The sequence below is a fragment of the Lampetra fluviatilis genome, chromosome 1 (assembly GCF_964198595.1).
Source record: "Lampetra fluviatilis chromosome 1, kcLamFluv1.1, whole genome shotgun sequence".
Lineage (NCBI taxonomy): Eukaryota > Metazoa > Chordata > Hyperoartia > Petromyzontiformes > Petromyzontidae > Lampetra > Lampetra fluviatilis.
Genome location: NC_136275.1, coordinates 14,883,507 through 14,906,314, shown reverse-complemented (window position 1 = coordinate 14,906,314; position 22,808 = coordinate 14,883,507). Strand labels below are relative to the sequence as shown.

The 22,808-nt window shown below is 55.1% G+C and overlaps 1 protein-coding gene across 2 annotated transcripts in view; it reads left to right on the top strand.

Annotated features, from left to right (window-relative positions):
* The first annotated feature begins 282 nt into the window (after positions 1-282).
* The window catches only part of LOC144935503 (protein NYNRIN-like), a 63,950-nt gene continuing 41,424 nt past the window's right edge, over positions 283-22,808 (top strand). For both annotated transcript variants that reach the window (XM_078862346.1, XM_078862260.1), the window contains exon 1: positions 283-456. In XM_078862346.1, coding sequence (XP_078718472.1) covers positions 424-456 — 33 coding nt within the window. In that variant the 5' untranslated portion in view covers positions 283-423. The remainder of the gene's footprint in view (positions 457-22,808) is intronic.

Genomic DNA, 22,808 nt, shown 5'->3' with positions numbered 1-22,808 from the left:
TACCACTCCGTTCTGCACACACAACCGGGCATACAAACCACTCCAGGGTCCTGGTAGGGCGCTCTTTTCCTCCCGCAGTGCCGCCTCCACTGCCGCCAGATCGGGATCTCGCTGCTGGGTCTGTCTCAGCTGCTCGTCGTTCAGGCCCGGGAAGGCGCAGCCGACGTCCTCCTGGATCCGTCCGATCGGGTCCCGAGCCGCGGGTCCCGCGCTTGCCAGGCGGTCGACGGGATCCTCGGTGCCACCTGTGAGGGTCTCTGTGGTGCACACTGCACTCTCTCTCGCTGGGGGGGGGTCAGTGGCCGCGGCCTCTCGGGGGTCCGTTGCCTGCCGGCAGCGTCCCCCCGTGAAACACGGGCAGGCCTCCTCCGCCCTTGTCTCGGCGTACACCGTGGGCCGCCTCGACAAGGCGTCCGCGTTTGCATGCGTCCGGCCAGCCCGATACTCGATTTGCAGGTTGTACTCCTGCAACTGCGCCAACCACTGGGCCATCTGCCCCCGCGGCTCCTTGAAGGTAAGAAGGAACTGCAGAGCATAATGGTCAGTGCGTACGCGACATCTCCTGCCGTACAAATACGGCCGGAACTGTTTGCATGCGAAAATCACGGCGTACAACTCTTGGCGGGTCATGCAATAGTTCAGCTCGGCCCCACTCAAGGTCCGGCTGGCGTACGCGATGACTCGTTCTGTCCCATCCTGTACCTGTGACAACACCGCGCCCAGCCCGCTGCTGCAGGCATCGGTGTCCAAAATAAAATCGGTGGTAAAATCGGGGAAAGCGAGGGTGGGGGCGTGGGTGAGGTGGTCTTTGAGAGTGGTGAAGGCCGTCTGGCAGGCCCCCGTCCACTGATAGGGGTGCTTAGGGGAGGTGAGTTGGGTGAGGGGGCGTGCAATCTCGCTGAATCCCTTTACAAATCGACGATAATAGGTGGCGAGCCCCAAAAATGATCTGATCTCCGTCAGATTCCTTGGCCGTGGCCACTCCACTACGGCGCGTACCTTCTCCGGATCGGTACGCACGCCTGCCTCGCTGACGCGATGCCCGAGGTACCCCACCTCGCGTTGTGCGATGTAACACTTACGTGGCTTGAGCTTGAGATGAGCCGCTCGCAGTCGCTGGAACACCTCTCGTAGCCTGGACCAATGCTCAGACAAAGATCTACTGAACACGATCACATCGTCCAAGTAAATCAGGCACTGTTCCCATTGCAAACCCCGCATCACCAACTCCATCAGCCGCTGGAACGTCGCGGGCGCATTGGTGAGTCCGAACGTGAGAACTCGAAACTCGAATAGTCCCATCGGGGTGGTGAAGACGGTTTTCGGCCGATCCTCCTCTGCCATCTCCACCTGCCAGTACCCGGACGCGAGATCGAGAGTGGAAAAATATCGCGCTCCGGCGAGGCTGTCAAAAGTGTCGTCGATGTGAGGTATGGGGAAGGCGTCGCCGAGCGTAACTGCGTTCAATTTACGGTAATCGACGCAGAACCGGGTTGACCCATCCTTTTTCGTTACTAGTACCACCGGGGCTGACCAGGGGCTCGCCGAGGTCTGAATTATGTTATCGCGAAGCATGTCCCCAACCGCCTCTTTGATCTGGGTGCGTTCGGGTGCGCCCACTCGGTACGCAGGGAGTTTGATGGGTCGGGCTGCACCGGTGTCAATTTGGTGCTTAACAAGGTCGGTCCGACCCACGTCTGAGTCGTGTTCGCTGAACACGTCGGCATACTCCCGCAGTAACTCGCGCAGCTGATCGGCCTCTCCCTTAGGTAAATCTGCCCATGGTACATGTAACGCGTCGAGCAGGGGAACGACCTCGGCTCGGGGAGTCGGGCCGACTCGCCAGGCCAGGTCCTGGTCACCCTCAGGACGACCGGTGTCCTCAGCCCAGAGTGCGAACACCGAGTCGTTAGAGTGGCGTGCGTGCAGGGGGTGTACGGTTGCTATCGGGGTGCGCCGTCGCAGTATCGCTGGGGTACTGTGGGGGTTAAATATCCGCATAAACAATCGGTCCCCATCTGCGTTTACCAACGTGGCGGATCCCACGATCCCATACCGTTTTGCCAACTCCTGGTGAGGAGTTAGCATTACCTCCCCTGATGGTCGGAGCGCGGGGTCGGTGGGGGATGTTGCCACCGGCACCAGCATCTCGGTGAGTGGGCCGATGGTGACTGCCGTCGCCAGGATAGCGGCCACAGGTGCGAAGCGGTGGCGCGTCGGTTCTCGTCCCAGGAACGGTATCCGCTCGCCGTTGCTCTCCATGGTGGCGCATCGCTGGCGGGGTTGCACGTTGAGTCCCAGCCGTTCTAAGAGGTCGGTACCTGCGATACACTCGTGACACAACGCACTCGACACGTAGAACTCCTGGGTGCACACCTGACTGCCTATGCGGACCTCTAGGGTGGCTCTCCCCAGCAACCCCATTCCGGCTCCGCTCGCCGTGTGCAGCGCGCGGTCCGGGGCCTGCAGGTGACGCACGTCGACCCCGATCGCGCTGCAGTGCGCTGCACTCACGAGCGAGGCCACCGCCCCCGTGTCCAGCAGAATTCGGGTACGCACTCTGTTTACCTCCCCTTCCACCAGCGACGTGGCCCCCGTGATCCCCGCCACCAGCTCCCGTAGTCAGTCGCCAGGAGTCACCGTTTCCGTGGGCGTTGTTGCTGGAACCTGTGTGGAGATCACTCGCTCGCCATTATCACTACAGCTTGTTTGTGTTGGGGCTACGTCGATTTCACCCCCCGGTGGTCCCCTCGCTAGGGGGGCCTTAGTGTTTGACCTTAGCTCTTGTCTAGCTCGGGCGACCTGAGGACAGTCTCTCCTGAGATGCCCTCGCCGATCGGACACATAACACGCCTGGGGAGGGGTGGCGGCTCCGTAGTGGGCTCTCTTCCCACTCCCCCAGTGCGCTGCTGCTCATACTCTGCTTCTAGTCGGGCTATCCTTCCAGTTAGCCCTCCTACCGTGGAGTCTAGTTCCCCCATCTCTGATCGGATGGTCTCAACGGAGGATTGCAGTTTGTTCATATTTGTATTCGTTTCCTCGCGTACCTGGGTTACCCTCTCACCTACGTGGGTTACCCTCTCACCTACTTGGTTTATCATATCTCCCATACCGGCCTGTAACCCAGCTACCCACCCCGGGGTTTTCTCGCTGGGTCTCTGGGGCTCCCTTGCCCGTCCCCTTACTGCGATGGCGATCTCTTCCTCCTCGTCGGAGAGTAGGCTCGCTACGGCACACTCTCGTCCCCTCCCTCGAGGCTGCACGCGCTCACCCGAGAGTTTCTCGCATTTGCGCGCGCGCTCGACGAGGGTGTTAAAGGAGAGGCGTGCACCGTCGACATTTGGCTGCCACCACGGGGTGTGTGCCAAATATCGCTGGATTTTACTGGCGGCAAGGCCCTCAATTATTTTGGCCTCGTACTCTGGGTACGTGAGCTGGGTCAACATGCGTACATCCTCGGCGTAATCTCGTAGATCCTCGCCGGGTTGGCGGCGGCGTGCCTCTAAGGCCGTCTGCGCATCCTCCTCGTCATAGGCGCCGAAGCGCCGTTCGAGTTCACACATGAATTTTTCCCACTGAGTTTGTGCGCTTGCGGGAAAAGCTTCCACAAAGTCAGCTGCCCGCCCATCTAAATGTAGCTTTAACTGCTGCAACGCCTCCTCATCTGACCACCCATTAACCTTTTTAGCCCCCCCTGATGCTGCGGGCAAACGATTTCCATGATGGAATTCCTTTGCCCGTAAATGTGCATTTGATTGTAATCTGGGTTGGGGGGCCTCTTTCCCTTGGGGGTGCGGGGGATTGTCCCGTTTCTGACACCAATATGTGGGGGCCGTTGGCCCCCGGGGTCTCTCCCGCCATCATCCCCTATTCCGTTTATGTTACCCCACCTCCCTAATACCCGCTAGGGTTTCGCCGGCCTTCGAACGCGACGCCCCTACCCATACGGCTTCACGCAGCGCTCCCACGCTGCAAGCATACGTGCGCACGGCATCATCAATCAAACGCCATACTCCCCCTCTTTACACCGCTACGCGCAGCTCTCGCACGCTGCGAGCGTGCGCCCATCTACAGCCCTGTGCGGCACTCGCCTCCACGTCGAATAACCACGTTACCAATGCGCACCCGTATCCGACACGTAGCGACCGTACGCGCACTCACGCACACAGCTCCCCGCGGCACTCACTCACCACGGAGCACTCACGTTGTGATCGCGCACCTGTATCATACACGTAGTGAACACACGCCCACCCACACGCGCAGCTCCGCGCCGCGCTCACTCACGTGGCGAACCACTGTGTACGCAGCACCACACACGTGCACACCTCTCCACGAGATCACACGAGGCCACGATTCGCTATTAATGATTTATTGTCCGCTACCTGGAACTAGGTGTTAAATCAGTCAGTCGACGAGGCTGGCCTACGCTGATACCTTTATGCCTATTCCCGATTTATCTGCTATGATTATAATTCACCTCCTTACTCACTGTTAGGTGCTCACGGCGGTCCGTTGATCCCCTGCTCGCAGCGTACCTCGGTGCGTCTCACGGACGTCCGGGTTGCTGGACTGGAGCTCGTGGTGTCGCCTGGTGCTGGAGTCAAGAGAGAGCCCGATTTCCCCTTTGCGCCCACTATTTATCCTCCCTACCTCAAAGGGATGTGGCTCTGAACAATGGGCTCACGCCCCTCTGGCACGCGCATCGCGGTTCCGGGCGCCTGTGATATGCTAATCAATGTGCGGCGTTGCGCGGTGTAAATTCGAATTAATCCCTTTCCCTCCCTAACAATGGTGCCTGCGCGCTCAAGCGTAATTATCCCGACCATCCGTGACTATGCACAAGAGCCCCTGCGGTCCCGCTACTCATGCTGTCCCGTCCCTCCCCTGCTTGCCCCGTCGACACGTGGGTGGTGTGTGTGGGGGATGCGCTTCAACCGCGGTGGCCGAATGCCCCTCGCCACGGCCATACCATCTTAAGGCAGGTCGCAGCGCCGCAGTGCAACGTAGCGTCGGGGGAGGCCGTTCAATTCCCTGATCGCCGGAAACCGTGAGAGTTAATCCCGATAAGGGTTTCTCGGATAAAAACCGGTCGATCAGGTGACCTTCCCTTCCAGCTCTATGGGGGGGGGGGGGGGGGGAAATGCGTGCGGGTGTGTTCATGTGAGGTGAGGGGGACGAGGGGTTGGCTCCGTTGCTTGGTGGTGGCGAGGTCGGGGATGGGGCGCCTGCCGAACGGCTTCGTGGCGGCATCACAGGTCCCCACAACGCCCCCGGAGTCCGGGGCCCCGGAGATATGCCCCGTCGAACTCGGACAACCGGTGCAGGAGGAGGTGGCTGCCACGGCCGGACACGCAGCTTCTCACCAGCCAGTTCAGCCAGCTGCTGCAGTCGGCCGCGCGCCTGGTCTCCCTCATGTCGGAGGTGGGAGCCCAGCCGCGTGCACCCATCACGTTATTGGAGCGGGAACGAGCGCTTACCGCCATGTCTCCTCCCACCACGTTCGAAATTGGTGCCATCTTCTCAATGGACACGACGCAGCAAGCAGACGCCATCTTTCCCTCGGGTGCGCCGCAGCAACCTTGTTCCATTTGGAATGCGATGCAGTAACCGGGCGCCATTTTATTGCAAGGTGTGACACAGCAACCGGGCACCATTTTCATTGCGATACAGCAACCGGGCACCATATTCTCGCGAGATGCGACACAGCAACCAGGCCCATTGCTTCTGCTGCAGCGTTGCTGCCGAGTATATCTTTGGGAGCGCCCACACCGGTCTTCAGTTCTGGATCTTCCAATGTTTCACCGCCTGCTGCCTGTTCATCCATTCATCGCAGCTGGTGGCGATTGGACATCTTTACAATGACGGTTCGATGCGGCTTATGCCTCGGTCGGATGGCTTATGGCGGAGGCCCTCAAGATACTCCCGACAGCGTTAGATTATGATTCCCTAGCTGCCAACAGTTCAATTCCGGCTGCGGATGGGGCGACGATCTCCCCATGGCGTACGCCTAAATGGCTGCTATTTTTGAGCTGCCCTCCAGTGCATGCCAGAAGTTCCTGCTGCGGAGGCAATGGGAGGCCGAGACGCCTCTCGTCTTCTGCAGCGCCTTGCTGGCGCTGGGTTGGGCGGCCTACTCTAACATGGACTGTGCGGTGCTCGACTCACTGGCTTTGGAGCGACTACTCTCCCTTGCGCGCGAGCTCAGTGTCGTCTTGGCCATAGCGGAGGAGTCGGACAATTCTTCCCTTAAAGTGGCGCAAGGTATACAAGCACACCTGCACCAGTGGCCCAGTGTGGCGGAGTGCGCAGGGGTCCTGGGTCCGGCGGAGGCTGGCACGCACAGGACGAAGATCATCTCGCCACCTTCACTGCACGCGATCAGCGCTGGAGAGGCAGCGGTGGCAGGCGAGGACTTCTCTCTCACAGGGGTTGGCATCCACCATCTGCTTCCGCTGTGGCCAGCCTGGCCATATCACAAGGGGCTGCTGCAACGCTCCTGGGGCCTTTGGCAGGACCTCGTCTCCCTCCACCTCCATATCGGCGTAATCATTTGGGCCTCAGGCAATTCGCGGTGCATCAGCCACTCGGCCGCTCCTTCCACCTCACACATCTAGCGGGGATAGGGTTCATGATCACGGGGCATTGCTAACAGTTTTCAACTACTCAATGTTCACTCGCCGTCGATCGCCGAGTGGCATAAAGCGGGTCCATCAATGGGCTGTGCTCGCGCATCGGGTTGTGGCGGCCGTGGCAGGTTCCTCCGCAGTCGCTGGTTATGTCCAAGAGGTGGAAGTCCGGATCTTAGTGGATACGGGCGTGTCGGCCACCATTATATTGGAATGCATTTTCGGGTTGTTACCACACAGTGTTGGTCGGTTGAGGCCTGTAAAAATGGCTTGCATTGCTGCAAATGGAGGTAGTTTTTGGCATATTGGGACACATTATTGCCTCCAGTAAAATTGGGGATGTTGAATTGGAAGCCCCTGTCTTAGTCTCAAAGGTGTTTGCCGTGGCATGCCTTTTGGGCACAGATTTCTTGGCCAAAATGCCCCTTAAAATCTTAATCGACCAAGGTTGTGTGGAGATGCCATCTGACCATTGATTTAACTTTTTGCGCTGCCCCACCTTATTGACTCCCCTTGCCGCCAGTGTATGAGCTTTGGCTAGGGATTCCATGAAGATTCCACCTGGGTCCCAAATGTTGATACCCCTGAGGTTAAGCAAACACCTAAAATTGCACACGCCTGAAGCGGGCATCCTCTTAACTCCCTCTAACTACTTTTCGCTGACTTCCTGCTTGGTGGGTGCCTTGACGGTCATGTCGACGGACCAGGAGCCCTTTTTGCAGATTATGAATGCGGGTCCTTTGCATGTAGTTGTGCCGGCTGGCACCGCATTGGCGCATGCAACCCCAGCTCTCTCGCCAGAAGATACCATCGCGGTTGACAGGGTTGTGGCTGGCGTAGTGCAGGATGGGGAATCTGACGATTCGTGGATTTACAGACTTTACCAGGAAAATGTGCTCTTATTCCTCGAGGAGCGACAGCGACTCCGCACACTTATTGAATGATTCGCCGATGTCTTTAGTCACAGCAAATTCGATATCGAACACACGTCCCTACTATCACACCACATAGACAGGGGGAATTCGCCTCCCATTCGGTTGAACTCCCCCATCGCCTTAACCCTAGAGAGAAAGATCATGTCCGTTTGGCCGTTGATGAGATGTTGGCGGCGGACATCGTCTCTTCCTCTAATAGCCCTTGGGGCGCCCCCATTGTGTTAGTCAAGAAACGAGATGGGAGTCTCCGTTTCTGCGTTTACTTTCCTAAGTGAAACAAGATTTCGGTAGCTGATGCCTATCCCCTTCCTCGCATGGACAATTCGCTTGACGCCCTCTCGGGTGCGCGGTTCTTTTGGACCCAAGATTTGCTTTTGGGCTTCTGACAGTTGCCATTAGATGAGGTCTCCAAACCAAAGACCATGTTCCGCACACTCCAGGGGCTGTTCCAATTCAATCGGCTTCTTATGGGCCTCCACTTGGCCCCAGCCACCTTCCAACGCCTCATGGAGATGGTCTTGGCGGGACTACAGTGGGAATCGTGTTTAATATATTTGGACGATGTCATCATTTTCAGCCGCACGTTTGATGAACACTTGCATCATCTTGAGTCAGTCTTCGTCAAAGTGTGTGCTGCTGGCCTGAAATTCAAACCGAAAAAGTGCCATTTGCTGCAGCCATTGGTGAAGTAATTGGGCCATATGGTCAGTTCGTTAGGTGTCACCACGGATCCCGACAAAACTGCTTACGTCCGTGTGTGGCCAACCCCCACATCTGTCGTGGAGATTCGTAGTTTCGTTTGCTTTGCCTCATATTACCGTCTCTTCATGCAGGATTTTGCGACTATCGCGAAACCACTCCACGTGTTGTCCACTAAAGGCCAAAAGTTTAATTGGGGAAAAGAGGAGGAGGCAGCGTTCGTTGCGCTTCGAACATCCCTGGAGGATGCGCCCCCCCTGGGGTATCCTGACTTCTCCCTACCCTTCGTGCTTGACACTGATGCCAGTAACACGGGCATAGGGGCTGTACTTTCCTCGGTTGTTGATGGCGCTGAGAGGATTGTGGTGTATAGCAGTCGCATGTTGTACTCCGCGGAACAACGTTACTGTGTGACCCGTACGGAGCTGCTTGCCATTGTGTTTTTCATCCAATTTTATAGGCCCTACTTGTATGGAAGGTGGTTCACCGTTCGGACATATCATGCTGCCCTACAATATTCCTTGCACATTGATCAGCTCTCAGGTCAGCTGTTACTGGTAAAGGAGGTCTCATAGTGTAAATGCTTACCCCGAGCTCTCAATACTCTGATAGTGCGCTGTTTTTGAGTTGTACGCCTTTTGGCGTCATCTGGTCCAACACCAATAGAGACTAGGCTCTAAGAAAAGCTGTCTTGGGTGTGGACCAATCAACTTCAAGGACAGTGCATATCATTATCATTATCAGAGTTGTTTCTTTTTGTTTCCATTTTGACTGCTTGTGTTGTGGTTATTGCAAACATGATGCCTTGTATAAAGGTGTCAGTTTTTGTACCAGTTGAAAGGGTAAAAACCTATCACTATATTTTGCCACTGGTAAAGGAGGTCTCATAGTACCACAAAACCTTGTTAACCCTTAAGTGGGATTATTACTGGCCGGGCGTGGAAAACGACGTGGCGCTAATTGTGAGGGGCTGCCAGGATTGCACGTGGCGGAAGGCCCCGGTTATGCGTGATCGGCTCCCGCTGCAGTCCATCCAGGTTTCTCGTATAAATGAACTTGTGGCCCTCGACATTTTGGGCCCATTTCCAACTTCCCATCGTGGCCACAAGTATCTTTTGGTCGGGATCGAATAGCTCACACGTTGGCCTATGGTGTGGCCCCTGCAAGTCCAATCGGCCTCGTCTATTACCGATGCCTTTTTACATGGGTATGTTTTGGATAAGGGTGCCCCTGAGCAGCTTTTAACTGAGCAGGTTCGGAATTTTTCTTTCAGACTGCTCAATGAGGTCTGTGACCTCCTTGGCACGAAGAAAATATGGACCTCGCCCTAACATTCTCAAATTGATGGGATGGTGGAGCGGTTAAATCGCACCCTCACATCCATGTTATGCCACCACATGAGCGCGTCTCAGTCAGACTAGGACCTGTTTATTCCGGGCGTCCTTGCCACATACAGGTTGGGTCTTCACTTCTCAATGGGGTTTTCACCCTTTTATCTTATGTACGGAAGGGAGACGGAACCCCCGATGCACGTTTAAATGGGCCTGGGTCCGTCTAAAAAGGGATCCGCTGTGCCCACTTTATTGAAGGTCATGCTCGACAGGCTGCGTGAAGCACGGGAAGCGGCCCCGGATAATTTGGCCAGCCGACAAGCGGCTAACGAATGCTTACAGAAGCATCAGGGTTCCAGGCTTCCATGGAGGAAAGGGGAGAAGGCGTGCTACATTGCTCCCTGGTGACCATTGGGACGTCCCCAAAATGGCATCGCCCTTAGCAGGGTGCCGTGGAGGTCGTGGAGGTCCACCGGCCACAGTGTGTGCACATCAGATTTGATCGTCATCACTGGATTGTTCATCCATCTAGGTTAAAAATATGTGTTGCCTTGTCCTGTTGACTCATCCCCAATTCCAGAGCGGCCGGTGCCTGATGCGTCCAACGAGCTGGGCTGCCCTGGCCGGGATGCTATACAGTGTAAACCCTCTGTCTGTCCACCCACAGAACCCCTCCGAGTAGCTCCCGAGGCGCCGCCTGATGCCCCATCGGTGGTGAAGCCGACATCGACGGATGCACCGCCCACTCATGGACCAGATGCTGCCCGGGGGAAAAGACCTGCAGCACTTATGCGGTTCAGAGGCGCTCTTTTCCGCTAAGCACCTCCCTTTGGACCCGTTATCGTCAAACGCCAGCCATCACCAACGTGTGGGCAGCACCTTGCACTGTGAGATGAAGGCCTTCTTGCACTTTCCGTCCTGCCTTACCACCCTTGTTGTTCCCCCGCAGACGGCGCTGCCTTCACACCTCCATTCACATGGTTATTATTGATATTGTTATGTTGTTGATACAATTGTTCTGGTTGTTGGTTGCTGGCTTTGTGCCGTCGGCCCCGATGTGGGTAGGTTTCAGTATAATTAGCAGACGGGATGGCTGATTTCTTTTTAAGGGCGGGGGGGGGGGGGGGAGTGATGTAGAGGAGTAGTGTGAGCAACCATGAGAGGGCATACAGAGGGAGGTGCAAGCAAGTTGACAGCAGAGGATGACGTCATGTCACGGGTGCTGTAAGGGGGTGCCTTCAGGAACAAAGGAGGGTCCGAGTTAGGGGGAGGAGACGCCGAAGGGGTACTTAAGGGGGACCCCGTGACGAGGGCGTGGTCGTTGTGGGAGCCCGGAGTAAGGATCGGCTGCAGGAGGTCTCTCCCGCTTGTCACCGGACGGTGTTGGCTGAACCCCCGTCCGGGGCAGACGAGTGGGAGAGCCAAGGGGATAGCCGGGAGTAGGGCTCCAAGTATTCAGTGAGGATCAGCTGAGAGAGAGTGGGTTCTTCTCTCCTTGTTGCTGGGTAGTTTTGGATGAACCCCAGCCCGAGTGAGAGAGCCCTTGGGATAGCCGAGGGTCGGACGACATAGTGTTTGGGGGTCCAGGGTAAGGAGCAAGAATAGAGAGCACCTACCCGTGGTGTGAGCTTGAGTGCAGAATGTAATAGTATTTAATAAACGGCAACAGCCCTTATAGTAAATTCTGTCTCCACGTGGTTATTTTATACAACACAAGTAACAGGAGACCTACACCAATCTGATTCTAATATTTAGCAAATAGCAATGGTTGGGGGGGTGTCATAGAAGGGGACATCACCCATCATGGGCAATACCAGTAGGAATACCAGTAGTATAGCATGACTGGCATGGGCCCTGATGTAAGAATTGGAGTCCCCTGTTTTTCAACCTCTCACCTCTTTTCCTAACCATGCACCTGGGCCACTCCGGCCCGTGAACCTCGATGCAGCAGTTGCACTGCCCACTCACGCGATAGCCACGCCACTGAATGGTATTCATATCCACACCCTTGATGTGAAACTACATACGTGGGATGAAACAATAAGGATGGACCTTGAGGTCAAGTGTTGACTACACAACTGTTGTAGCATCTGGTAACGGAAGGACGCGATCGCCTCTTTAACTTGCACTTGAGTGCATCCCCAGCCATCCCACAGAGTGCACTCGGGGAGGGGGTGGGAGAAGAGAGCTTGGGGAGGACAAAATCAAGGTGGGGAGCACTATCTATAAGGACAAACAATTCATCCCTGATGCCACCCGTAGACTCACACTGCCTGTACCTAATCTCACTTTTTTACTCGTACCAGCATATTGTACAATAATGAGCCAGCTTCTTGCCCACATTACTTAATATCTGTGGCCATATTTTTTATGGATTTAGAGTAGCATTGCTCACAAACACTGGGTCACTGTCGAGCTGCGACAGACCGACTTTGTTCAGGCTCTTTTGGATATTAATCTACTGTGAATACCAGGTACGTCTTATATTATGATGGTGGTAATGATGACACTGGGTGCAATCATATTCCAACTTGTTAAGCTTGTAAAATCAGGTATGGTGAGGATAAGTGGCGGTAATTGGCAGGACACAGACAGATTCAGAAAAAGCAATGGTCACCAATATTTCTTTAATCCCACATTTGAAACAGAACAATTGAAGCACGACGACAGATATATGTGTAGGGACTGACTCAGAGACACTAAGAGTCGGAGGCACTCTATTTATTAACAGCCTTCACAGTCCACACAGAGTAACTACAGCTCCCAGTCAGGACAGCTGGCAGACTGCCTGACTGACGACGCCGGGCAGGTGAAGACTTAGACGGCGGCAAAGACTCCAGCAGCACGACGGGATCTCACTCCAAGCAACAGGCCCGAGCTCCTGCTTGGGGTCTCCTTTTATCCTCCCAGCGTGGCTTCGCTCCACCCCAGCCACGCCCCCTTTCTAGAACCTACTAGCAGGTTCCCGGGCTTCCCTCACGTGCACCATCTGTAACCTTTCCCCTACATCCCTCTCTCTGGTTTATCATGTGACCTGCTGTCAGACAGGGCTCCTGCAGCTGCAGATCCCCTTCTCTGCCAGCAACCAGCGCTATGCTACGTAGTGACCAATTCTATGTCACTCCATATGCAAAGGCGATTCGTTGACAAATGGTTCCGCTCCCAGTCAAACAAATTGAGTTGTTTTTGTTGGTAGGGTGTTGGCATGATTCCCACGTATACAACAGTACGCATACACCGTTGTGTTGGTTTTAACATTTCATTCAACTACAGCATGAAGGTCCACGTGTTATTTTAGACTTCAAAAGTAGCACACGATTAAAATATTTCAGCATCAACGTTGCTGTAGAACAATCTCAAATGCATAGTAGCCAAGGAGGGACGGTGGGGGGGGAGAGTTATTGAGCAGTGGTTAACGCGCTGTGCTATGAATCCAGCGACCTGGATTAAATTCCCAGCCATTAGTGGCGAGTTATTTCACTGCTGTTGTTGTGAATGACATCTTAACAGGTCCTGAGTGCCCCCCCCCAAACCACCCGATTCACCAACCATTATGAACCAACATGGTTAAGTATGGTTAACATTTAAATCAACACAGTATTGATAGTCCCTCCGCCAGAAGTTGATTGCAAAGAACTGAAATGTATTATTATTATTTTAGCCCATATGCCTTGTAATAGTACAGAGCAAGCACAATAATTGTAAAACATTGCAAATAAAACACCAATGCGTTTAGAGTCCTACGCTGCAGGGAATGACATCTGATTACGTTTCCATAAGCGAGCAATGATGCGATAAAATCGAGGCTGAGTATAAATATCACGGCTGCGGTTGCATTTCTCTCCGGTGCCCATTCATCGCAAGAACAATAACGTAGTGCAGAATGATCAAGGGTGCTGCTTGCAGACATGCGGTTCAATACGGACAATGGGTTTGGCTTGGAGAGGGGCTGTCCAACAGGGCGTGTGATGTTGAGTATTTAGAGTTGGGTGCTGTCAGTGGCGGTGGTGGTTGTCTGATGTAGATATTGCAACTAAAAATAAAAAAATCAGGTGGATCAAGATCAACATATTTAAGAACAACAATTAGACGGTGCCTTTGAGCAAATCACCTGAAATGCACCAGATCTCAGAAACGTAGGCCTGGTTAAGCCTGTATCGTGCTGACGTGGGCATCCACCATGCAATAAGTTGTGAGGCTATTTGGTGGACAGCAGTGGTAATTTCATTTTAAAAAATTGTTGTACTACCCTTATATGCATCCGTATCTACGCTCCCCACCTTGCCAAATCGCAGTGATCAGCTTGGTGAAGTCTGGTCAGATAACGCCAAGGCCAGTTATGGCGTGGGCCGGCTCTTATCCAACAATTAAATGACAAAGGACCGCACACGTGTACTAACACAATTAAATATCAGTTTGAACGGGCACGGATTGAATGTTGCAAAATATTCTGCATACATATGTAGTGGTGATACGCGCTGGGGTAAGGATCGTGTGGCAGCGCGTAGTGATTGGCTGTGTGTGTTGGTGACGCGCGCTGACAGTGAAGGATCATGGGTCAGCGCGGGGTCATGGGTTATGAGGCGGTGATTGGCTGGGTATCGGTGACGCGCGCTGACAGCGAGGGGATAGTGTGGCAGCGCGTGGGGATTGGTCAACTAAGGGGGTGCTCACTTCGCGGTCCGAATACGCTCCGTCTCCCGGGAGCGGAGGCTATATAAGGCGGTGCGCACAGGCGCACGGGGAGTTGGTGACCAGTGAAGACAGAAGACGGAGGAGGAAGAGATAAGGCCCTGAGGCACCTAGTCCCGCTGTCCTTGTGGGGACCGGGGCCCTGTGTGGCTCAGAGGCGGGACCTTGGGACCCGGGGCCGAACGTCCGTGTGAGGGCCGGCCCGCGGGACCCAGAGGTCGTGACCCACGCCCAAGCCGGGGTGGGTCTGTAGGCTCCACGGATGCTACGGGGCTGGAGTGCCCGTGAGCGTGCACCGTGAGCGAGTAGCGTGAGCGTGCAGCGTGAGCCGTAGTCACCACACGTGTCAAGTGGAGTGTGTAGTGTGAGAAATAGTAACCACGCGTGTCGAGTGGAATGTGCAGCATGAGTTGTAGTGACCACACGTGTCAAGTGGAGTGTAGTGTGAGAAATAGTGACCACACGTGTTATTGTGGAAAGACAAGATTGCTACCCGTCAAGTGGTTTCCCGCCGTCATTCTGAATACTTCAACTGGCGTCAGAAGTGAAACAAACTTCCAAGGAAGACTCTTCGGACTCACGGGATTGACCGCGAGGATAACCTCGACGACTCGGGCCAGCTGGCATCAGGGGGAAAGGACGAGGAGATGCCGACGCCGCAGGACCCACCGGGGGCGCCCGACGAGCGGCTGGGGGCTGATGCCGGACTCCGCGAGGCACACTCCCGTCTGGCAGAGCTGCTACTCGCCGCGGCGTCCATCCTGGCGGAGATCACCACGTCGGGAGGAGCGGGCACGTCGGCGGACATTCAACAGGCTCGCCTCGCTGATTCCCGCCAAAATGACTTGGCAGTTCCCGCCATTTCAACCACGCGGACATCTTTTGGCGGGAACGGCGAGCAACACGTGGCGGGAGTTCTCCAAGCGCGCCCGCTTACGTCATCAGCGCGCGCTACGGACCGCCATCAGCCACCCGCCATAGGGGCCGCCATCTTGCAGACCGACGGTGGGGCGGAGAGGAACCACGTGGCAGCGCCTTCCCACGTTGACAGCCTTCAAGGCGGAAGGCGGGGACTGGGGCGCATTCCAACGCAGGTTTCTGGCGCATCAAAAAATGTCGGCCTGGTCCGACGCTACGGCGCTGCGGGCACTGCCTGCCATGTTGGACGACGACGCGCTCGCGGCCTTCAGGTCCGCACAGAGGTCGGACCGCTCCACGCTTAAGGCTGCGTTGGGCCTCATGGCCAAGGTCTATGGACCTCCTTCGGCTTGTCGCCATCAGTTTTACGAGCGATGGAAGGCGGACACGGAGACCGCGCTCGCCTACCGCACGGCGTTGTTGGCTCTCGCCGACGCCGCGTTCCCTCGTATGGACGAGGAGGGCCAGGATGCGATGGTCTTGGAGCAACTGCTCAAGTTGGCGCAGGACCTGGGGGTCCCCATCAACACGACCGACGAAGTCGACATATCTTCTTTGCGGGTCGCAACAAGTATACAGGCACACGAGGTCCTCAAGCGTAACCAGGGGGTCGTCTGCACTGCTGCCGTGGGCTCAGCTCCGGGCCCGGTGGTCACCGAGCCCCAAGTCGTCTGCCCACGGGAGGAGGCGTTCACCGCTGGACGACCGGGGGACTGGAGGGCCGGGGGTCGTTCACCTCTGCGATCGGCCCGCAAGCTGGAGCAACCGAGACCTCCGACGTCCCTCATCACGTGTTACAACTGCGGCCTCCAGGGCCACGTGGCGTCCGGTTGCCGCGCTCCACGTCAGCGCGCCATGGGACCTCGGCTGGACGACGACCAAGGCCCCAAGTCGTCCCTACTACCCCCGGCAAGTCGCGGCACTTCACATGCTCGGCCTACATGCACGACACACATGGGCCGTCGCTTTGCGGCGGAGGAGGGCCGATTAGGGGTTGGGGATTCGGTTCGGAGAGGGGGGTTCGTGCAGGAGCGAGGGGACATTAAATGGTCTGAGTTGGGTCACAGAATAGTGGCTGCGTCGGCGGGTTCATCGGTCGTTACGGGATTCATAGATGGGGTCGAGGTCAGGGTGTTAGTGGACACGGGGGCGTCGGCGACTATTATTTCAGACCTCATTTACAACATTCTCCCCGTCCAATGTCGACCTCTGCTTCCGGTGAACGTGCCATTTTACGCGGCAAATGGGGGCTCGTTGGGCATTGTCGGGCAGATTCGGGCGTCCATTTGCATTGGGGATATTAAATTGTCGGGACCTGTTTTCGTCTCCTCTTCCTTAGCGGTTCCTTGTCTGTTGGGCACAGATTTTTTGGCTAAAATGTCCCATTAAAATTCTCATCGATCAACGTTGCATTGAGCTACCATCGGGTCGCCGTATATCCTTTTTGTCGAATCCTACGGAAATTCGGACGGCGTGCGCTACGATACAAGCGCTGGCGACACAGACCGTGCACGTGCCCCCGGGTTCGCAGATGTTGATTCCCCTCCGGTTGAGGAAGCCATTGGATGGGGAGACCTCGGAACAGGGCGTGCTTTTGGGTCCATCAAATAGGGCTGTCAGAGGTCTGGATTTGTCGGTGGCTCACACGTTGGTTCGGGCTGACAAGGACCCGTTCGTTATGGTTCTAAACGCTGGTTCGCGGCCGGCCGTTATTCAGCAGGGCACTGTGCTTGCTCACGCGGCACGGGTCCCTGCGGAAGAGCGCCTTGTTGCGCATGTTGATCCAGTCCCGGCGCAGAAAATTCGATTGGAGGAGGACCTTGAATGGGTCGATTCGCTGTGTGCGGACTCAAAGGATTTGTCAAGGGTACAGTTGGGTGCGCTGCGTGCTTTGCTGATCGAATTCTCTGATGTGTTCAGTAAGCACAAATATGACATTGGGTGCACGGACCTGTTGCACCACCATATTGAAACAGGCGATGCAGCACCGGTCAGGCAGAATCCCTTCCGGCTGAGTCCTGCTGAGAAGGAACACGTTCAGTCGGCCGTCAACGATATGCTGGCGGCCGACATCATTTCGCCTTCTTCCAGTCCTTGGGGAGCACCTATCATGCTGGTTAAAAAGCAAGACGGGTCCTTGCGATTTTGTGTAGATTTCCGTCGCCTGAATAAAATCTCCGTGGCTGACGCGTATCCGCTCCCCAGAATGAACGAGTCCCAGAGGTGGGACAAAGTCATTGTTATGCAAGTCCAAGTCGAGTCGCAAGTCATCAAATTCATGACTCGAGTCTGACTCGAGTCCAAGTCACATGACTCGAGTCCACATCTCATAGGTGGGACAAAGTCATTGTTATGCAAGTCCAAGTCGAGTCGCAAGTCATCAAATTCATGACTCGAGTCTGACTCGAGTCCAAGTCACATGACTCGAGTCCACACCTCTGACGAGTCCCTCGATGCATTGTCTGGTGCGCGATATTTTTCTACTCTTGATTTATTATCGGGATTCTGGCAGCTGCCACTCGACGACGAGTCTAGACCTAAGACATCATTTCGGACTCCAGGGGGCCTGTTCCAGTTTAACCGGTTACCCATGGGATTTCACTCCGCTCCCGCGACGTTTCAGCGCCTTATGGAGTTGGTTTTGTCGGGTCTGCAATGGGATACTTGCTTGATTTACCTAGACGATGTCATTGTTTTCAGTAAAACGTTTGAGGAACACCTCCAGCGGTTGAGAGGGGTGTTCTTGCGGATGCGATCGGCTAAATTAAAGTTTAAACCGGCCAAATGCCATCTTCTTCGAAAGTCCGTGAGATACTTGGGCCACATTGTCGATTCTTCGGGGATCTCTACCGATCCCGCGAAGACGAACTGTGTCAGTTCATGGCCAACGCCCACGTCGGTTTCTGACGTACGCAGTTTCATTGGTTTTGCTTCCTACTACCGCCGATTCGTTGAGCATTTCGCCACCATTGCAAAACCCTTGCACGCTCTAACGGCAAAAGGAGTCAAGTTCCGATGGGGACCGGAGGAGGAGGCCGCGTTCTGCCCCCTCAGGGACGCCTTGGTGGGTGCCCCGCCCTTACGTTATCCTGACTTTACAAGTCCTTTCTTGCTAGATACGGATGCTAGCAACACGGGCATTGGGGGGGTGCTCTCACAGGTCGTTGGGGGAGTCAAACGGGTGGTCGCCTATAATAGCAGGGTTTTGTCGCCGGCGGAACAGCGCTACTGCGTCACCCGTCGCGAGTTGCTGGCTATTATTTTTTTTGTACAGCAATTTAGACCGTATCTCTATGGCCGTCATTTTATGGTCCGGACGGACCACGCGGCGCTTCAGTATTCATTGAGGGTCGCCCAACCCTCGGGCCAATTGTCACGGTGGTTGGAAGTCCTCCAGGACTATCAGTTTACGACCACTTACCGTAAGGGGTTGCGCCACACTAACGCGGATGCCCTGTCGCGATTGTCGCCTTGTCCCAAATGTGCGTGCTTAATGGGGTCGGCGCGCTGTAAACCGCCAGCTGCGGTAAGCGTGGGTGCATTGGCCGCGACCGTGGATGCGCCGATTGGTGACGTTCCCGCTACCCCTGAGGGAGGGGACTCGCTGCTCTCACTGTCTTTGATTGAGTGGGGCCGTCTCCAAATGGCTAACAGCTCCCTGCTAGCGTTGCGTCGCAGGGTGGGGGGTCCCGAGGAGGGCCGGAAGCGAACTGGCTCCTGGCTGCTCAAGTAGGGCCTGCTAATGAGATGGGACAATTTGTCCCGGCGGCACGCACTCGTGGTGCCTTCCGCTATGCGGGGAAAAGTTGTTCTGGCCGCACACGAACGCCTCTTGCATTTGGGGGTAAACAAAACGCTTGCTCTGCTTCAGCGTGACTATTATTGGCCGGGGATGGGGAGCGATGTGGTAAATATACTAAAGGGGTGTGTAGACTGCGCTAGACGGAAACCACCGCCCGTGGCGTCAAATCCACCGCTGCAGTCTATTCAGGTCTCGCGCACTAACGAGCTCGTTGCGCTCGATATTTTGGGGCCTTTTCCAGTCACGCCTAGGGGTAACAAGTACCTGTTGGTTGGTGTGGAATACTTTACCCGGTGGCCTATGGCGTGGCCACTCGCCAACCAGTCGGCGGCGGCTGTGACGGACGCCTTTGTCCAGGGCTACGTTCTGGATAAGGGGGCTCCCGAACGATTGCTGACCGACCAGGGAAACATTTTTTCGAGTAAATTGCTGCAGGAGGTGTGCGACCTTTTGGGTACTAAGAAGGTGCGTACCTCCCCGTACCACCGACAGACGGACGGGATGGTGGAGCGACTCCACAGGACTTTGACTTCTATGCTGTGCCAGCAGGTGTGCGAGGCACATGTTTACTGGGACCTGTAGGTCCCGGGGGTCCTCGCCGCGTATAGAATGGCCCCCCATGCAGCAACGGGATTTTCCCCATTTTATCTGATGTATGGTCGGGAGGCCGACCCGCCCATGGAAACTCAGCTGGGTCTTTCCGCGCCACGAACGAATTCAAAATTGGCCGAACATATTAAATTTAACATTGCTAAGCTGACCGAGGCGCGGGAGGCCACACGGCTTAATTCGAGGTCTCGCCAAATCGCCAACGAGTGCTTGCGTGCACGGAAGGTGTCCGTGCACGTCTGGAAACCCGGGCGATAGGGCCTGGCTGCACTGCCCTCAGGCACCTTTGGCTACGTCGCCTAAATTGTTGAGGCCATGGCGGGGACCCTTGGAGGTTGTGCGGGTTGCACGCCCCCAGTGTGTTCAGATAAAATGGGGAAAGCGCCATTGGTACGTCCACCCCTCCCGGCTGAAACCGTTCTCGCCTCCGTATGGCCTCCCTTTGTGTCGTGAGGACCGAGCATGTGACGTGACCGACGACCCGAGGGGGGAAATGTCTCCGCCTGATCCTCACATGTCTCCGCCTGATCCGCTCCCAGGTGGCTCGGAACTGACAGCTGCCGACCACCGGCGGCCGGATCCCCGCGACACGGCCGGTCCTTCCAGGCCCAATCCGTGCCTTCCGGGGCTGCCGGAGCCACCAGACGGTCGTCAGCGTCCCGTCCCGTACGATGGACCGGCCAGGTGGACTCGCGCTAAGTCGCGCAACTTTTCCTGACCAACTGAATGATGGGCCGATGCGGCCGGAGCGTCTCGTCACTGCGTTCCCCATCCGCTCGACCGCTCTATCACCCCGGTTGAGGAGCGAACGGAGGGGGGGGATCGATAGTTACAGAGACACTGGACACGTTTTTTCTTGGAATTGCTTTTATTGTGTTGTTCGTCGGTTTGTACATAGCTTGTTGTCTGGTGTTGTATGTTGTTGTTGACTTTTTGTTGTGTTGTTCGTCGGTTTGTACATAGGTTGTTGTCTGGTGTTGTGTCGTTGCGTTGTTGTTGTTGTGTTGCGGGGCACACTGGGGGGTGGGGATTTTGTTGTTGTTACTATTGTTGTTGTTGTTGTGTTGTTTAGCAGCCGGGCCGGCTGCGAGCTATGTGGGAGGGGGTGATGTAGTGGTGATACGCGCTGGGGTAAGGATCGTGTGGCAGCGCGTAGTGATTGGCTGTGTGTGTTGGTGACGCGCGCTGATGGTGAAGGATCATGGGTCAGCGCGGGGTCATGGGTTATGAGGCGGTGATTGGCTGGGTATCGGTGACGCGCGCTGACAGCGAGGGGATAGTGTGGCAGCGCGTGGGGATTGGTCAACTAAGGGGGTGCTCACTTCGCGGTCCGAATACGCTCCGTCTCCCGGGAGCGGAGGCTATATAAGGCGGTGCGCACAGGCGCACGGGGAGTTGGTGACCAGTGAAGACAGAAGACGGAGGAGGAAGAGATAAGGCCCTGAGGCACCTAGTCCCGCTGTCCTTGTGGGGACCGGGGCCCTGTGTGGCTCAGAGACGGGACCTTGGGACCCGGGGCCGAACGTCCGTGTGAGGGCCGGCCCGCGGGACCCAGAGGTCGTGACCCACGCCCAAGCCGGGGTGGGTCTGTAGGCTCCACGGATGCTACGGGGCTGGAGTGCCCGTGAGCGTGCAGCGTGAGCCGTAGTCACCACACGTGTCAAGTGGAGTGTGTAGTGTGAGAAATAGTAACCACGCGTGTCAAGTGGAATGTGCAGCGTGAGTTGTAGTGACCACACGTGTCAAGTGGAGTGTGTAGTGTGAGAAATAGTGACCACACGTGTTATTGTGGAAAGACAAGATTTAATAAAGTGTGCTACCCGTCAAGTGGTTTCCCGCCGTCATTCCGAATACTTCACATATATGTTTTTAACAAAAAAAATATTGAACGCTCTCTAACAGTACATAACACAGAGGCACTGGAAACCTTCACACTTGAGATGTTGAAAAAAAAACACACCTGGGATACTCAAATCTCGATGCCGATGTGTCTTACCAATGCCCTGGCCGACACGTGGAGGTTTAGAGGGATGAGACTCATATGTTAAACTCATCATAATACCACGTGTGTGTGTGTGACTATATAGCTCTTTTTCAGAAGCGACATGGCCACAAATGGTAGCTTAGCAAAGTGGCGTATCAAGTGGAAATGTATAGTAGCTAAATACTCTAAATGTGGAGAGAAAACCCGGAGGACCCGGAGGGAGACATGCAAACTCCAAACGTACAGGCGTCAGGGTCGGTATCGAATCTATGGACTCCTGTATACCAGGCAAGGTAGTTAACATCTCGCCACTGCGGCACCAATACAAATTCGCAGTTTAATACCGCAATTGCAGCTCCCGGCGCTATCTAATCAAAACGCCAATTTCTATTCGTGCTGTGCGTAGGGTGGTTGGGGGGAGGGGGTGGGAGGAGAAATCTGTCGGTGCTGCGAGATGAACGTTCTTTTGTTGAACGAGACCTAAAAGGGGGGAGTGTGTCTCTGCATAAGCTACTCATCGTTAATCATGTGGGCTCCGCTTGATGTTTAATAGGTAGTCTATCAGCAATCCATATTAATACCGGAGTAATACTCATAGTAATAATACAAAGTCAGGCCTGGGCTTTGTGCAAGTTTCCTGATAGCCACCTATTTCATCCCAAATCACTAAATCTCTAATTTCCTCACACACAAAAAACACAACCCAGGAATAGATGCTCAAGGCAGAGTTGTGGGATTCTGTGAAGTATGGAGGATTGTGTGTGTGCTGGGGAAGAAACCCCTCACAACAACAATGCTCATCCTCACACATCATCAGAGGCTGAAGAATTCCATTATTATTGTTTTCATAAATACAATCCACCTGCGAAAGGAGCTAAACAATTATCTGCAAGGGACCTAATATTCGAGCATGTTCAAACAAGCTAAGTAAGCCAGGCGGATACGCGAGTCCAATCAATGTACCATGTGAACATAAAGATAGCTAAGCACAATGCTTTGCTAGATAAATATTGCCCATATATATACACTCAAGGTGGCCTTCACAGTTGGAGAAAAACCACGGCGTGTGACATATCATATCATCCTGATAAAATACCATATTCAATTGAAACGATAGCTCCTGGGAGTCCAATTTCACATCACTGTATGATACGACGGAATTAGCACATGGTTATAGGATACTAGCATGGTATAATGGTTTACACACTGCAC